The following is an 18,718-nucleotide window of genomic DNA, read 5'->3' on the forward strand; positions in this document are numbered from 1 at the left end:
AGGCACAGATGAGCAGCAGAAGCAAAAAAAAAACCCCACCTCTCCCTACACTCTCCTGACAATACACCACAACTCAGACAATGAAGGGCTGACTCTGGGCGGGGTCATGAGGAGAGAGTTCAAACTACATTCCCATTTAGGGAATATCTACATGGAGAAATTTTCTGGCACAGTTATATTGTAATAATTATTCTGCTATAATTATATCAGTACAAGTCCCTGTACAGACTGCTATTGCAAAATAAAAGTAATTTTATGCCAGAATAGAAGCAGAATAATTACTCTTCTGACACAATATCACCTTTATTCCGCAATAGAGGTCTATACAGGGATGTGTACTGATATAATTATAACAGAATAATAATTCCATTATAGGTATGCCACGAAATTTCCCTAAGTAACAAGCCCCCCTTTGTCAAACAAATTATTTGGCTCAATACAGAGTTAGTTGGGTGCAATTCTTTGACCTGTGTTATATAGGAGGTAAGACTAGATGATCTAGTGGACCCTTCCTAGCCTTAAAATCTATTAATTTTACTAGAATAGTGTTTTTTTGTATTGACTGCAGTCCAACAGGAGCTGGACAAGGCTCTTCAGCTAATCTCATACAGGCCAAACAAGCCATCAGTCGGTAACAATTTTTTGTCACTATCTAATGAGTGTGAACAGATTGTGGTTGAAATCTTGGCCCCACTGAAGTCAATGGGAATTTTGCCATTGATTTCAATGAGGCCAGGAATTCACCCTAATTATTAAAAAGAACCCAACAGCTTGGCCGATGTCACTAGTGGACTCTACTCCACCAATAAACTACACTATGCTGATAATCATTCCCTTACAGGAAAGAGCCTGGAATCTTATTCCCTGGCCTGAAGGTCAACATTCTAGCACTCTGTCAGAACAGCGGAAAAAAGAATTTCAGAGGGGAGAGCTATTCACTGAGGAGTCCCTACACCTAAAGCCCAATATATTAATTATATATCCCATTACCAGTCCAATTCCCTTTTAAACTTAAAACTCTGTAGATGAAATGTTGTTTAATGACAGTTGGCTTAGTTGTAAAAAGGTAGAACTCCTGGAACGGAGAATTTTCCATTCTCACAACATGCTGAGAAGTACTTGTATTATATCTATGGGGACCATTTTTACAGGGATTTAACGACACAGACCCACTGACATTTTTTGTTTATATAGATACTATCCTGAATTTAGAGCCACCCAAATCTAAACAGATCCCATTTGTTTTCCTCTAATTAAAAAAGAAGTTAAAAATAGTCACTTTTTCTCCATAGCATATGATGTTCAGGCCATTTCTTGCAATGCTAGATATTACCCAGCCTATGGGGAAAAAATCCCAGAAAGAGCTGAATCCTCTCTCCCACACCCATTCATTTAAAACACATACAACCTCTGCATAAAGCATTGATAATACGGAGTGGGGAATGACCTTCTATTGGCCAGCAGTTGGACTAGATGAGCCAATAGGTCTTCTCTGTTCTCAATTTCTATGAAAGTTACTTTAAGGAGAGTTTGTAAAGCACTACACATCAAGAGATGCAAACAAGCAAAGGTTGTGAATGTTGAAAGAAACCTCTGGTACCTTCCCAATAAAGGCACATCTATGGTACTCTCTTAGATAAGCATAGTTAAAATAATGTAGTGAAAAGGCCAGAAGGCTACTTCCACTGGAAGAAAGATAATTTGTCTCATTACCTTCTCTCTGAGCTTTGTCTCATTAGTTTAAGTGACAAAGCAAAGGCTTACAATATATTGAGAGACAGTGTTTAAAACAAATTTCTGGTAAAGGAGGACATGTTTCACAGGATATTTTACAATAGGAAACAGGTTTCAGTTCTATTCTTAGAAGTTACCTTCACTCACGACAGTAATAAATATTTGACCATTCTTCAGAAGGTATATTTGACACAGAGCAAAGAAAACCAAAGTACTTTTTAAAAATAACTTTATTATAAACCTGTAGTTTTAATAAAATATTCAAAATATTCAAAAAAATTCCTGTAGTCACTCAGTTAACAACTGCTTCCAATAACATACAAAAAAATGCCAGAAACGACTGCAATTCTTATGGTGACTTCAGTCAGTGTTTTCAGGCTTTTCAGTCCCCTTGCCAACAATAGAGATGCTGTCAATTACCTGAGTTATACCACCCCTGAAAACGAGAAGTTTGGATGAAAAGACTTAGCACACAGATACTGTATCTTCAATCATTACCTCCTGTACATGTAACTCATGGCAAGTAAAGTGGAAGCCAAGAGAAATCTGGATAACTGCGTAATGTATGTATGCTAATGAGCTATTCTCCATTAACTTGTTCCATCCTCCTTTATATCTCAAATTAATTTTGTCTACTTGTTGCCTATCCCAGCTTATAGAAATGACATGAGCCAACATATTGTTGTAATATCTTTGATGTCCAAACACAGCAGACAAGATGAGCTGCACTGCACCCAGATAAAACATATGAAAATGTACTGCAGTTAAAAAAACCCTGAAGAGTGGGATTTTAAGAAGAGTTTGAGAGAGTTGAAATTCAATGGGAGTTGGGATATCTAACTCCCTTAAGCGTCTTTGAAAATCCCAGCCTAAAAAGCCATTTTCTAATGTCATTCAAAATAATTCAACATAATAACATACATCAATAAGGAACGAGAACTGTTTGATACACGCTATTTTTCTGAACTGAAGCATACAGAGCAATTCTAAAAAGCAGTGTTTTGTTATATACAAGAGATTAAATCCAGATCTACTCTATAACTGAGTCAGGTGACTGGACTACAACAAGCAGAAGTTGCAGTGTAGCCTGAAAGTAATTCATTTTAAACTGTGTTGGAGCTAGATTCCCTAGATTGCCCCATAGTGAAAGGGGCTTAGAAATTAGATTTAGAGACATCGTAGTGGACTATGTTGGAACATTTCTGCTATAACATCTGAACACACTACTGACATCTTCCAAAACAAAGCAAGTCATTTATCAGTGTGATAGAACTGCTTTTCTGAGGTGATTGAAGAAATTAATGATTGCTTAGCTAGAAGATATTTAAGATTTCTTATTGACTAACCTTCCTACCAAGAACAATTTAAAAGAGTCAGTACATTTCATTGTTTCAACAGATGAAAAGCAGAAGCTCACAGGTTATTAAAACACAAAAGTATATTTACAGTTCTGCTTTGTGTACCAAATAAGCAGCTAGAAATCAAAAGCCTCTGATCACAAAAGCCGACAAGACTGCAGGATGAAGAACTGACTTCAAGTGAGTTTATTTCCTTCCCCATCCCAGATCAGGTTAATCCAAGATTAACCAGGAATATCTGTGAAATTTCTTAAATACCATCTGTAGGTAAGGGGGTTAACTCATTCTTCTGAGTTTACTGACATGTTGATTTCTAAAATACTGTAAAGAAACAGTCAAAATCCTCATTCCATAGGAAGAAAATATTCCATGTACTTTCTTAAGTCTGGAGCCTCAGGCTTGGGAAACGTTTTTCTAGACTGTCAGCAAGCGTCTGATCAGCCTCACGCAGCACTTCAAGGAAACTTTCCACCTAGAAATAAAACACAAGTATGCCAAATATACTGAGATGAAACAAAGGAATTGCCATACTGGATCAGACCAGTGGTCTGTATATTCCAGTATCCTTTCACTGACAGCTGACAGTTCTATTTCAGAAGAAGGTGCAAGAAACCCCGCACTAGGCAGTTATAGGATAATCTGCCCACCAAATGTCCAAAATTAGAAGCTGGTTTGAAGCCTGAAGAACGAGTGTTTACATCACTTCCAAGACTTTTTTTTTTATATAAAGTGTTTACTAGTGTAGAACTGGATCTTCTAGTTATCTATATAAATAGCTAAACCTTTTTTGAATCATGCTAAACTCTTGTCACAAGATATCATTGAGACCAGTGACATTCACAGACTAACCTATAGAATACAATTCGCTCCAATACCAGTGAAGGTTTGATCATGCTTAAAAAAATATACGTATATGTTTTTCGTTCTTTGGAAATCAGATTTTTTTTTTTTAAATCACTCTATAAAAACAAAGAAACTCTGCCAATTTACATGAGCTGATGATCTAGCTCAAAGTTTTGGCTGATGTGAGCCAAAAGAAAAGGAAAGAAAATAAGAATGTCTGATGTTGCATTAGATATTGCATCTTATGTCAGAGTAATCCCGCCCTCTCTAAATCTGCATGTTTCACCCATGTTAAAGATTTTGTCACATACTCACAGAAGTGAAATATAGTGGTAAAAGATTCTGAAACGCACAGGAGCATTTTTGTTCATTTAGATGCCCCTGGTTCAATCCCTCCAATATGTTTTCCTAGAAAACAACAGTAAAAAATAAACACAACTAATATTTCATAAACAGTTGCTGAATACATAATCTCACAGTCACATGCATAGTGCCATATAAACAAGCCCCTTCGTTTTCATTTACCATAAAGACTCCCGGGTTTTACAAAAAGTATTATTCAGTTTTTTCTGCTTTTCACCCTACTTTTGTATCATTCAAATATATAAAAAATAACTTGTTTTATTAGGAAAATACAGATATCTCGTGCATTGTATTGTATTACAATAATACATTAGTCTGTGTATATGTGCAAAGCTGCCTGTTGAAGTAAAGCTACATATTAGTCTACAAGATACACACAATACACAGGCACGGGCACAAGCCCTGAAGTGCGTGCGCATCTGAACATCCTGATGAATCTCACGCACACCACGTACACATTTCAAGCTGTTATCAGATAACAGTTTAAAGATTTGACATATACAAATGGGAAGAAAATGAAAATCTGTATCAGAATATGTTTCAGAACTCAAGGAAGTCCTCAAAAGTTTTAAAAAAACAAAAGCAGGAGAAAAGTATGAAGTTGAGTGTATGCGCTGCACATGATGTGACCCAATTATTAAATGTAAATATTCATAGTCTAATAGTTCTAAGTATACAACAGTAAACTTTTTATTCAAATGAAAAGTTTTATTTAGGGATTAGAGATGTATTGTTTTCTTAAACTCAGAGGTGGCATTGTATTTTGAGTTGTTTTAATTCTGCAGCAAACCACATTGATGAATGGAATTCAGAGCATTAGTCTACTGAATACTTTTTTTCCCATCTTTCCATCCACCAAAATAAATCCCGATATTTACCCAGAAAAATTATTAATAGTTTTTTGCACTGACTTTCATCTGTTTTTGTTGATGTGGTAATATACACTGATAAATTCCTGTGAAAAATCAAACAAAATAAAAACAGAAAATAAAGGACTCTACATATACATGTCCTCATATTGTAAAGCAGATAAAATACATGAAACAAGAAAGAAAGCTTATAGTCTAGAGCAGGGATCGGCAACCTTTGGCATGCGGCCCGTCAGGGAAATCCACTGGCAGGCCGGGCCGGTTTGTTTACCTGCAGTGTCTGCAGGTTTGGCCAATTGCAGCTTCTACTGGCCGCAGTTCGCCATTCCAGGCCAATGGGGGCTGCGGGAAGCAGCGGCCAGAATATCCCTCGGCCTGTGCCGCTTCCTGCAGTCCCCATTGGCCTGGAATGGCGAACCGCGGCCAGTAGGAACTGCGATCGGCCAAACCTGAGGATGCTGCAGATAAACAAATCATCCCGGCCCCCCAGTTGATTTCCCTGACGGGCCGCGTGCCAAAGGTTACCGATCCCTGGTCTAGAGACAATAGTTGACACAAAACTGAATAGAAAGCGGGAAAACATTCTCTCAGCTTAAATGCTCTCACAAAAAAGATCTTCAGAACTTTTTAGCCAAGAGCTGAGAAATTGCTTAAAGACATACATATATTCTTTCCCTTACTTAAATTCATTAATTCACATTCAAAAAGGAATTACCAATGTACATCAAGAAGATAATTTCATCTCACAAAATAGACTGAAGAACTCAGAAATATCTTGGTCTCTATCTTGTGCCATATAGGTTACAGTTGTACCTCCAGTCACTTCTCTCATCAGAACCTTACACAACTCAATTCTGGTACATAGTTGTACTTTGAGCAAAGAAAAGGAAGAAACTGTCCCTTAAATAATAAGATTTCCTCTTTCCCTCCTCTGCATAAAATCCTCCTAAAATTTTTCTCTTTACCTTAGTCAATTCTTGAAGCATATTGGAAAGCAATTCACAACAGATATCCTTCAAGATTTTCAGATGGAAGTCTTCCTCAACTGTTCCCAACTTCTCAGTCTCCTCTGGTTGGGATTTCTTTGAGTTATCAAAAGATCTCTTCTCACAGTCCTCCATGTTTTGTAAGATTCGAATCAAGCTCCCAATCAGAGGCATATCTAATATACAAAAACAGGAAACCAGTTTTACAAACTGAAAGACAGTTTTGGCATTTTTTTCAAGCTACTGTCAAGAGGATCCATTTTGAAACATGAAGAAAGATTTGATAAGGATGTAGAAATGTACATTCTGATTGCTTCAAGACCACAGGTTATCTGTATATGTCACCGTTTGTCAATAAGGTTTTTAAAAGTGTTAGGAGATAGCACAATCCAGGAGACAAAACTCTAGAGAACTGGGAATTGTTACATACAATTGGTATCTCACTTGCTATCATAACTGCACACCATTCCTTTCTGCAGGCTATGTGTCTTTAAAGACATAGCCCCATGGCATGGTGGAATTTCCCCAGCAACAGCTCACAGCAAGCACAATACCTCCCATGCTTCTGATCCCTAAGCCAAACCAATCTCCCCTCTTTTACTGGAAGGGTATGTGCTACCTTCTGCAGGTCCAACTCCTTGAGCCCTCTCCCCATTACTTGTATACCTAGGCTGTACCAAGCCCAGACCCAATAACAAAGGAAACCTGGACATCGCTGTAAGCCCTTCAGTTTAGTTACCATCCAAAGAAAGGAAAACAGAGGGTAGTACAGTAAACTTTGCACCATAATAAACCCAACTGCCAGCCAAGTGAGCAGTGCAATCTTCTGCTGCTAAAGAAATCAACTCTCGTTCCATGTCACTCCTTTCCATTTTAAAGGCTGGCCTATGTTTTCATCCATTTCTCAGTGACATTCACGATTGATGTAAATTATAAAAATGCACGAATTAAATGCAGAATTTCCCCCACCTCTTAAAATAACTGCAATCGCAGCCTCTGTTATTAACAAGTATTATTTTTGCAGTTCTATTACGTATCACCATAACCAGTAAAGAGGAGACTCAACTGAAAATCCAGCTCCAAATACCCCCAGAATTTTAGAAATGTTTAAAATCTGAACTCTGGTTTAGAAAAGAATTTTGCAAGCCACCCCTATATTTATAATGGGCCAATTTGTTACCTTGATAGTGTTCTAAACCTGTAACAATTCTGTGCCCTAAACCAGTCTCGAGTAACCATTAATAAATTAAAACACGCCACTCTACTACTGCCATGACTCTAGTCATCAATTGTACAAGAAGTAAAAAATGATACTTGCTTTTCCTCCTCTTGACATATTCCTGTTGTATCTGTGAAGCAAACATGGCAGACAGTACAGACAAAATAGAGGCCAATACACTCTTCTGCTCTTGAATGATGATTGGTGGATCATCTGGCTGGCAAAGTTCATGGCAAACCAGACCATAAAGTAAAGTCCAAGTCTCTTTTCCTCCATCAGAAGACTGCACTTGAGAAAGAAAAAAACCATTGATTCAAGGAGAGAAAAATATTTTTTTTTTTTACTTAAGTATCTGTCACAATCTAACGTCACTGCAGCATTGTTCCATAATATACAAAAATTCATGTGTCTTACCAATAGCCTGAATGCCCTCATCCACTGTGGTTAGGAGCTGCAAGATATGCATATAAACATCAAGCCCCTCTGGATTATCTGAGCTACATCAAACAAAAACAAAACAAAACAGATGAGTTTATTATTAACAGAAAAATGACTCTTCATGAACACTAGGATACAAGGATTATCCAACGAGCCCATAAACAACAAGAAACTTTAGAATAATAAATCATAGCACTTTTATATGACAAATCACAGGGACCAAATCTTATTACTCATAGGAGTAGCCCCACTGAAGTCAAGAGTTTCAGGATTGAGCCACAAGAAGATAATCAGCAGTCACCCTGGTCCCAAAAGTAAAGGAGAAAGAGCACACGTACCGGACTTGTTTTGCTGCTTCAAGTACACAAGGTACAATTTTAAAATCTGGACGTTCTTCTGGGGAATCATCTGTAGACTGTCCCACTGATTGACAAGAGCCATTTTTAATCCAATTTAACATTAGTTCTTCATCCAGATCAAAGAGCTTGTCCACCACCTCGCCCACTTTAACCAGCAGTTCAACTGCACAGAACAAATTTTGATGAATAATGAAAAACCAGCATACAAAATTCTCACCTTTGTTAACACACAAAAACCAAAACTCAGAATAAATACTCATGTTGAGTAGCACTTCACACTTTCGGTAGGCCCACTGAAATCAAACAAATGAGACCCTCAAATAGAAGAGCAAAGTATTATTATTTCTTAAAATAGGGAACACTATGGCTAACATTCTTTTAAGCCAAAAAGCTGAAATTTTAGGATTTTTGCACAAACGTTCTGCTGTTTTTATTTAGCTGAAGACAAAAAACACATTTTTATAAATGTCAGTTAAGCTACATGCTTAAAACATGTTGTAATGTTACAAGAATAAGCGGAATAGCTGCCAGTACTTGGCTTATTTTTCTAAGTGTTTTTCAGTTTAGTCCTAACAAGAAAACAGTGCATTTAGAAAGCAAACCTTAAAAAGAGATACAATGTTACACTGGAATAACTGAAAACATGGGCTTGTTTTAAAACAATAAAAATACTATGTACATGTACTTCAATGAGGACCATAACTTAATGAAAGAAATTTGATCTGGCACAGATGTAAATCTAGGGCTGATTTCAATCTTCCCTTTTTCTTTAGGGCTCGGACAGATCTATAAAACCTACAATAGTAAATGCAGTTTATTCTGTATTCATAAAGTTTACTATTTTTAATGTATTCTACACTTTCAAAACAAAGCCATTTGTCTTTACAATTCAGATGTACTTCAGCATTGTGGTTTATCTAACACCACCCATACTCAAATTACTTGGCAACCTACCATTTGTAGAGCTTGACATGATAAAACAAACACAGTCATACACGGAGGGGTTTTCTCGGATTCTTTCAACCCAGATGTTGGCCACCTCAGCTTGGGAGAGGCAAGTTAACAACAACCTAGACAATAATTGCAATTTTAGCTTTGCATGTAATTAAAATACAGTGGGTCAGATCCTAGTTACAGTAGTATTACTGTGGATTTACACTAATCCTACTGGTACAATGGAGAAAAAAATCAAGCCCATGAGGGATGAAATCCAAGTGCACTGTGGAATTTAAGAAGGGAAAGGGAGAGAAAACAAAATAATCAGTCCACTCTCAAGGATTTTATTTACAGTCATTAGAACATACTAAAACTCTATCAAACATCAATATTTCAGTTGCTAACAAGATGCCCTACCTGCTTGTTTCCAGCAGAGTAGGAGAGTCCGAATCACATAAATGTTGCAATAACATTTGTCTGTAAATAAAAGTTACAATATGAAGTTTAACTGAATTGTTCTTAAAGAAAAAAATTAATTTTAGAAAAGGATTAATTTCCTATCAATTTTTCATACCAGCAGTTTGCCCCAACATAAAAGTAAAATCCTCCTCTATTTGTGTAGAGATTAATGATATTTCCAATTCTAAAAATTCAGACAAAATACATACCTGGGCATCAATATATGCTCAAGGGCGTATGATGAGTGATAAGAGGGGACTCATGGTTAACTGACAGTTCCTCTCTTCATCATAGCTTTTTTTAAACACTGAAAATTTCTCAAAGCAGCATTATCCTTCATTCAGTAAATAGTCAGTTGAAACGCCTGAACTAAGTTGGGGCAGAGGACAAGAAACTGTGTTCCTCTTCTTAACCCGTGAGAGATACGGAACAGTGGATTAATTTATCTGCATTGCACTTTTCAAGACAGACAAGCCCAATAAATGATCCTTTCTTTGTTAAAAAAAAAAAATAAAAGAAACTACTACAGAGACAAAAATATTTACAATAAAATTAATTTTCTAACATTTAAACCTAATCTATTTGGTCCAAAATCTAAGACTAAAAAGAGTCTTAATGTTTAATCCATATTTTGTAAACATATACACACACACGATGGAAAGCAAAAGCACACACAAACAAACTTACCCAAGATTGTCATCTTTACTAATAGACATGCATATGTCTTGGAAACAGGCCATATTACCCAATATTCCCACACAGATTTCCTGTGAAATCACAATATAGTTGGATTAGACAATGCAATATAGGTGACAATTTCCTTTCCATGACCTTAGGGTACAGATCTAACTGTGGGAGAGCTTGTTCTCACTTCTCTTCTACATGAGTTAGTATGAGCGTTCACTTTCCACATAGACTGAATGTTTCCATTGGAGATGTCATATAGGAATGCCTCGGATGCACTGATGGCTAATTATACCACGGGCAAATGATGGCAAGTATTCCTCAGGCTTATTTTAGTTAAGGGTTTAAAAAAATAAAAAATGAATATACCTTGAAACAAACTTCTCTGGTTTCGTTAGTTAGGTCAGACAAATAGATACTTTGTGCAAATCAGTTTGGAGCTTAGTTGGATTCATAAGCATAAGAACAGCATAAGAACAAACAACTTGGCACAAATGCAACCCCATGACACATTCACTTCCTGAAAAGAGAAAGGATCTTCTCAATAAACCCCCAACAGACCCCCTCAATTTCTGATTGTAGTATTTTAAAAAACAAAATGCAGCAGATATCCCCAACAGACTATATTCACTCCTGGACTATTACCAAAAGAATGTACAGCTCTACACAGAGATCAAGGGCTCTGAAGTGTCCTGTGAATAAGCAGTGCTAATAACAAATGTCACTGGAAACCTGGAAATCTCAAATCTTCAGTAACGTAAAGTTTGGATTCTAGCCCTGGCAGGTCAAAAGGTTTTAAAAAAAAAAAAAAAAGTCATTTTTACTCCAGTCTTTTTTCACCACCTTTAAATTACACCACAATTTTGGCAGTCACTGTCTCAAATTGCTCAGGAGAGAAGCCAATGCCATGGCAGTATATGATCAGAGAATTTGGAACCCAGCTTTCAAATGACATAAAGCATTAAGAGTGAGATTTTCAAAAACCATCAGTATTAGCCTAACTCTTCTTCCACTGACTTCAGTGCGAGTGGAGTTAAGAAAACACTGAGCACTTCTGGAATTCCGAATCTTAATTCCTATCTATAGTGGACTGTGAGATACACATTGCTAAAATCACATGAACTGAAAGCGGGGGATGGGGGGGGGAGGATTATAAGAATGATAGAATTTTAAGTACTGATATCTGATAATCCACTAAGACCAAAATCACTTTGGTAGACCAGAACAAATTCCTACATTCAAGACCTGTATCATTTTTTAAGCACTGATCATAGACCAACGAGCAGAAGGAAGATTGAAAGCATTGGATGTAGTGTATTTTACAAGCTACCCCCCTCCTCCACCTTACCATTCAAATCATATACAAGCAAAACATGAAGGAAGGAGAAAGGGGAAAGAGGAGGATATTTTGCACGTGTTCACCCAGGACTATCTGTTATTGCAATTAAACAGGACAGCACTTTCCATTAATCTATACTTACAATAAGTCGAGGACACTTAGACTTGGCAAACACTCCCATAAATATATCAGGGGCATTAAATTCTTGGAGAAATAATGCAACATCCTGGGGAGAAAAGGTGTTAATTAGGCATATTTTTTTCCTTTTTAAAATATAATTTTCACATGCAAATCAAATGTTTCTCTCATGGAATCAGGCTGGATCAAGCAGTTGTCAGATTCACTAGGACAGGTGAGTTATCTACCAACCCCTGCAGGCTTGTCAATTACAGTCAATGACAAAAGAAAGTAAGAGACACACAACTGTAGATATGTTTGATCTTGACCTCTTCCCTCTTGTCTTCCAGTTGTCATAGTTTTTGCCTTCCTCATGCTAATCTTCAAAGCAAAATTTTCTGTTTTCCCCGTCTACCTGGCAGTTATTCTCTGTAAATCTCCCTTGGACAATTCTGTGAAATCAATATCCTCTGTGAATCTAAGGTTATTCACTATCCTCCCACATGAAATAAGAAGAGTCATATTATCTCCCAGTGCTAATCAATACCAGTACCAAGTTGAACAAATCTGGCTAAAGCGTGCATCCTTGTTTCACTCCTATGGTTATCCTGAACCTTTCCATCAGCTTCTTGTCTACTCTCACCATACTCATTGACTAGCTGTAGATGTTTTCTACCAGCTTGATCAATTTTTTGGGGATGCCATATGTTCAAGACTTGTCATAATCTTTTCTGCCAAATGCTATTAAAAGGTTGTTAAAAATCTCTAAAGTTGTTATAACAAATTTGGTTGTGTTCTATCTGCTTCTCTGATATCTGTCTCATCACAGAGAGCTGACTTTTTATACTCCATCCTGGTCTAAATCTGGTCTGTCCCTCTGCAAGCAATGCTTTATGTACCTCTTCATTCTCTTCTGCAAGGCTGACGAGTGCTTTTCCCCGCATACTCAGTCAGCGGATTCCTCCATAGTTCTTATACTCATTCTTATCTCCTGTTTTATAGTTCAGTACTGTTATTGCTTTCCCCCATTCGCTCTGCACTTGCTCTTACTTCTAAATCTTGTTACACAGTTTGTGCATTGCCTTTCATGTGTGTTCCTCACCTGCGCCTAACTGCTCTGCGGGCATGTTGTTAATTCCCAGCACCTTTTCCTTTTTCAGACTTTCTAGTGAAATCTTTACTTCTAAGCACTCCAGCTTCTCTTCTCTCTCGTTTGTACAGGAAAACTTTTCAGGGACCATTTCATCTACTGTGTTCCGGACTCTGTACAACTCTTCAAAATATTCTTTCCCTCCTTCACTTCTTCATCCTCAACTATTTGCCCCCACTTGCCTTTCACTGTTGACAGCTTCAACTTATATGTCCCATTCAGTTTTCTTATCTTTCAGTACAACTTGTTTCACACTTCTTTTTGTTGGTTTCAGAGTAGCAGCCATGTTAGTCTGTATCCACAAAAAGAACAGGAGTACTTGTGGCACCTTAGAGACTAACAAATTTATTTGAGCATAAGCTTTCGTGGGCTACAGCCCACTTCATCGGATGCATAGAATGGAACATATAGTAAGAAGATATATATACACATATGGAGAATATGAAAAAGTGGAAGTAGCCATACCAACTGTAAGAAGCTAATGAATTAAGATGACCTATTATGTAGTGATAATCAAGATGGCCCATTTCTCCTGCTGATAATAGCTCATCTTAATAAATTAGCCTCTTAGAGTTGGTATGGCTACTTCCACTTTTTCATGTTCTCTGTATGTTTATATATCTTCTTACTATATGTTCCATTCTATGCATCTGATGAAGTGGGCTGTAGCCCACAAAAGCTTATGCTCAAATAAATTTGTTAGTCTCTAAGGTGCCACAAGTACTCCTCCTCCACTTCTTTTTGTGTATTCCTCTTTTTTTTTTTTTTAAATTGTTCTATGTCTTTTCAATGTTCATTTCTTTTTTCACCAGAAACATGATGTTTTTCTGCACAGCTTCTTTGTATTCTTTCCTGACACATTTCCTGATAAACTGGTCATAGATTTTAGCTCTTGGCACGTTTTCAGTTGCTCCAGGCTTCAACCCCATCAATGCCAACATTAACTTATGAATTGATCCAATATCTGTCACAAATCATCTGCATGACAACACACTTGATTTCTACCTGCAATTCACAAGTATAATGTCTATCGTATTCTTACTTAGCCCATCAAGTGATGGCCAATTCCACTCCCTCATCATCTTTCTTTATTGGAACAGTGTGTTCATTATGACTGGGTTGTTACATAGCCAGAAATTTAGTAGCTTCTCTCCTCTTTCGCTTTCTTCACTGAGTTTCAATCTGCCCTTTTGCACCATCCCAGAAATCCAGTCCAATCCTACTTTCACATGAAAGTTTCCCAACACTATAACATACCTTGTCTTCAAACTTCTTGTATTGTTTTCCGTAGAGCATTATCAAATTCATTGGTTTCTTCCTTGCGTGGTGCTACAGTCAGTGCATATACTTGTACAGATCAGGGCTTTGGAGCTGTGCTCCGGCTCCACTCCAGCTAAAAACCTGCAGCTCCACTGCTCCAGAGCTGCTCGGCACTCCAGCTCCAGGCTCCACTCCAAAGCCCTGCTTGTACTATTGTGACAGCAGCAGATTTTATTCTAAATATTGTCTTCAACATATGAAAAGATATTGGACTTTAGCACCAATGTGACTCCATCCTGGTGTCTGCCCCTTCTGTTTTGGGACTCAACTGCCTGTGTCTAATTGAAGATCTTTCTTCATGACCTAGTGTTTGCTTTAGAGTGCATAAAAAATGCTTGCTATTCTCAGACTCATACTTGAACAAGCTTTATGACAGGGACAGGCATCTTTCATACTCTGCTTAGGGGACCTTCAGCAGATAGCGTCAGCTAGAATAGAGAAGGAGCAACACCATTCAAGTTGGGAAGCTGGCAAAGAGTGCTTGTTTCTAGGTCTTGCACTAACCAGAACTATCAATCCTCTTCTTTGAGGAGCATTTCAACTGAGGACATTCAGTGAAAGGTTGAACCACTGCAGAGAAATTTCTCAGCTTTACAGTTGTATTCAACGTTTCATTACAGGCTGCTCACCAACATACCTCGTCCATTGACATGTCCCACATTTTACAAATGTCATTCTCCATTTCTTCATCTAGCTCTGTCTGCACTTCCTCACGGTTCGAGTTGGAATCACTCTTTTCAGGGCTAATGACCTATCAAGTGAAGTAAAAAGAAAATGGAACAATAGTAAGGGAGTGACAGTGAAGAACTACAATGAATTGTTCAAGACAATCTATTGCTTTAGTTATCCAAAGACAGATGTCATTAACAATCTACTCTCTTCAGACCTTCCAAAACTGTACTGCTCATTTTTAAGCATTTTCTAAATTAATATTCTTAGGCAGAAAAGACTTTCCTTTAAACAATATGCAGGCCTTTCACCTCACCTTGCCTCAATTTACCCATCTAAAAAAGCAGGGACAACAATACTTACCTATCTGACAGATTGCTGGGAAGTTTAACCAACATTTGTTAGAGGGTGGGAGGTCCTCTCTTGAAATGTTCAAGTATTACTTCCTTTGCAGAGATATTACACCCAGGTGAGTAAGATATATTTCTCATAACAAATTAATTGTGTGCTCTGGGCTAGCTACATTAAAGTTATCAAATCATACAACGATATTAAAGATGTCTAGTGAACTTTAAATAACTAAAGCTGTAGTGGAAACAAGTCACAGTCACACAGTTTAAGCCAGAAGGTACAGCTAGATCATCTAGTCTGACCTCCTATATATCATAGGCCACCATCACCACCCAGCATCTGGACACTAAACCAAACCACCAAAATTAGACAAGAATTTTACAGCCCACAACAGACTAGACTATTATGTGCCACAGACTGAGGTGCACCAGTGCCTTAGGCCCCCGCAATGGCAGGGAAATAATTAATTATGTGAGATTATACCTAGATGATCCTGGCAAGTAACCCGCATCCACATGCTGCTGAGGAAGGAAAAATCTCCCAAGGCCACTGCCAATCTAAACTGGGGGGAAATTCCTTTCTGACCCCACATATAGCAATTGATTAGACCCTGAGCATGTGAGCAAGAACCAACCAGCCACGCACCTGATAGAGAGAACGTTTGGTGCCAACTTAGAGTACTGGCCCTCCCCATTCAATGTCCTATCTGGCCATTCCTGATGCTTCAGAGGAAGGAAATAAAAAAAAAGAACTCACACCCAGAATACATTGGGGGCCAGGAAATGCCTTTCTGACCCCCACCAGTGGCTGACTAAAACCATGAAGCATGAGCTTTTAGGAACATGAGACATAAACCAGAAGTGAACCCAAGGGCTCTTGAGCCCCTACATCACAATCAACCTTGTCATACATACTCATAAATTATACTCATAAATTTCTCCAGTGCTCTCATAAAATCAATTGAGTTGGTTGCCCCACAAATCCTATTGGGATGCTGTTTCCACTCCTCTAATGACTAGAAACATTCTTCTCATTTCCCGCCTGAATTTGTTCATGAGTAGTTTACATCCGTATATTCTTGCACCAAAGTTGTCCTTTAGATTAAATAGCTCTTCACCCTTCCTTATAATAGTGAGCAATCTTATTCCTGGTTACTCACTGAGGACACTTTCTCTCGATGTTACAACATGCATTATTTAACCTGCAGGCCAACTGTTAACACAGCAAGAGCTCAGTACCTAAGAGTGTCCCCCAGTTTTCTGAGACCGATGAATGGTACTTATCACGCACCTCAATCAGTTTTGTAAGGATACTGAACAGCCAATGCTTGCTGTAGACAGTGTTCCCAATGGAATCGCCTGCAGCCTGCTCGTCCTCAGCATCACTAGAAGGGGGTGACGGATTCCGATCCATTTTTCAGAAATCCAGCACAAACTCTGGACCAGAAGCTTTCCAGAAATCCTGCTTCTCTGGAAAAAAAGATGCGTGGGAAGTGACTCCAGGCAAGAGCTAGCAGCATGCCTGTCCCCACCAAACCACGGAGAGGTCCCAGTACTGGGTTTACCATGGCAGCAGTGGCTCCATGGCGCCAGGCCCACACTCAGAAGGGGCCCCAGTGTCCGGACTTGCTGCTCCAGCCTCCAGCGGCCAACCTGATACCCCGGACAGCTGAGTCAGCCAGAAAAGCTGCCCCCACCCCTGCTCTGTCCCCACCCCCACTCCGCCCCTTCCCTGGAGGGCTGCAGAAGGGGTCAGGTGCGTCCTGCGACCCGGCCCCAGCTGCGCTGCCGGTAAATGCTAGGGGGCAGTTCCCCCTGCCCCCCAGTCCCAAGGCTGGGAGCTGGGGAACAGAGCAGAGCAGGCTGGGTCTGGGTCACTCCACTTCCCTCCACCCTGTGAGTGCGGGGTCACCCTGCAATCACTGGGTGGCAGGAAATGGAGCAACCCGGCCACAGCCCGCTCTGCTGGCTCGTGCTGGGGGACAGTTTCCTCCCTGCCCCCCAAGTCTGCTCCTGCCCCCCCCCCAGACTTTGGGTGCAGCTCTCCCCCGCCCCCCGCGGAGGCCTAGAGATGTCTAGGGATGGGCCTACTGGGCCCCTCCAGGCATGTGGGTCCTGAGGGAGCCTGGCCAGTGAAGGCCGGACTCGCACTCGTCCTGCTGGTTGTGCTGCTTCCAAGGGGCCACATGGGCTTAGTTTGGGGGGCAGTATCCCCAAACAGAAGCGAGGCGTGGGGGCTCATGGAGTCACTGCCTCCCGCACTTTCTGCGGGCACAGAGCTGCTCCGCTGAAAAAAGAGGGTGCTGTTCAGAAGATGCCACTTTCTGGGTCCTAGTGCTGGTTGAGCTCCTCTTCTGTGTGCTGGGAGCCATTCTGTTTTCTGTACAACAGTGAGTACCTATGGTGGGGAAGGGCAGGGGCAGGCTAGGGGAAAGAGGCAGTGGGGAAGGAAGGGGGTGGGATGGGGAGGAGGAGGAGATGGAGCAGTGGGGAAGAGGCCATTCTGTTTTCTGTACAACAGTGAGTGCCTATGGTGGGGCAGGCTAGGGGAAAGAGGCAGTGGGGAAGGAAGGGGGTGGGATGGAGCAGTGGGCAAGGGGCATGGGATGGGGAAGATAAAGGGGCAGGGGAAGCGGGAGCTAGGGGAAAGAGGCAGTGGGAAAGGGGCATGGGATGGGGAAGAGAAGGGGATGGGGGGTAGGGGGGAAGCTGGAGCCCAGCATGCGGCATCCCCTTGGCAGAAACTGGGGCTCCCCCGTTAAACAGGCCCATCAAACCCTCACCCTGACAAGCCCGACCTCCCCTGCCTCTGTACCACCCCGATGAGCTCCCCCAGACACCTTCCCCACTGAGCCCCAATCACCTACACCTAGACCCCCACCCAAATGAACCCCATCTCCCCTGCACCTAGACCCCCACTCCTGAGCCCCAAACACCTTCACCTGGATCCCCTGAAGAGTCCCATTGCCCCTGCACCTGGAACCCCCCAAATGAGCTTCTGTGCATCCAGCTCTCCCAGTGAGCCACCCGCACCCAGACTGCCCCCAGAGAACTCTCTTACCCCTCTGCACTTGGATCCTGCTCCCGGGCTGAGCCTGTGCACCCACACCTGGTGCACCTGTCACAAGGGGGCTAGGCCCCAGTGTGTTTCTGGGGCAGGTCTGGCCCTTGCACTGTGTTAAGGTAGGGTGCAGCCTCACTGCCGAGTCCCTGTCCCGGTGGAGTGTGGGGAGGCTGCAGGGTGGTCTCCTACCTCCATGCAACCAGTGGCCTGAGTTCCCCACTGCTATGTTGGAGCCTCCACATTTATTTATTAACAAATAAAAGTTGCAGAACTTTAAAACATTGTGTGCAGAGTTTTTAATTTTTTGGTGCAGAATCCTCTCAGGAATGAGGGGTGCTGTGCAGCTGTGACGGCGGGAGTGTGAGGACGGTGGTGGGCAGTGGGGAGGTCTATGGGCGGGGGGCGCTGGGCAAGCAGTGAGGTGTGCAGGGTGCTGTGCCGGTGTGGTGGGAGGCCGGGGG

At 40.5% G+C, this 18,718-nt stretch overlaps 1 protein-coding gene across 1 annotated transcript in view; it reads right to left on the reverse strand.

The window, feature by feature from the left end:
• Positions 1 to 1,946: 1,946 nt before the first annotated feature.
• SAAL1 (serum amyloid A like 1) overlaps positions 1,947 to 18,718 on the reverse strand; it is a 17,471-nt gene continuing 699 nt past the window's right edge. Inside the window, exons 2-13 of the mRNA XM_034770210.1 lie at positions 16,485 to 16,663; positions 14,812 to 14,925; positions 11,730 to 11,813; positions 10,252 to 10,331; positions 9,523 to 9,582; positions 9,124 to 9,239; positions 8,149 to 8,332; positions 7,787 to 7,869; positions 7,472 to 7,660; positions 6,133 to 6,329; positions 4,251 to 4,343; positions 1,947 to 3,564 (exon numbers count right to left, since the gene is read on the reverse strand). Coding sequence (XP_034626101.1) covers positions 3,472 to 3,564; positions 4,251 to 4,343; positions 6,133 to 6,329; positions 7,472 to 7,660; positions 7,787 to 7,869; positions 8,149 to 8,332; positions 9,124 to 9,239; positions 9,523 to 9,582; positions 10,252 to 10,331; positions 11,730 to 11,813; positions 14,812 to 14,925; positions 16,485 to 16,607 — 1,416 coding nt within the window. The 5' untranslated portion in view covers positions 16,608 to 16,663 and the 3' untranslated portion in view covers positions 1,947 to 3,471. The remainder of the gene's footprint in view (positions 3,565 to 4,250; positions 4,344 to 6,132; positions 6,330 to 7,471; positions 7,661 to 7,786; positions 7,870 to 8,148; positions 8,333 to 9,123; positions 9,240 to 9,522; positions 9,583 to 10,251; positions 10,332 to 11,729; positions 11,814 to 14,811; positions 14,926 to 16,484; positions 16,664 to 18,718) is intronic.

Source organism: Trachemys scripta, chromosome 4 (assembly GCF_013100865.1).
Source record: "Trachemys scripta elegans isolate TJP31775 chromosome 4, CAS_Tse_1.0, whole genome shotgun sequence".
NCBI classification, from domain to species: Eukaryota; Metazoa; Chordata; order Testudines; family Emydidae; genus Trachemys; species Trachemys scripta.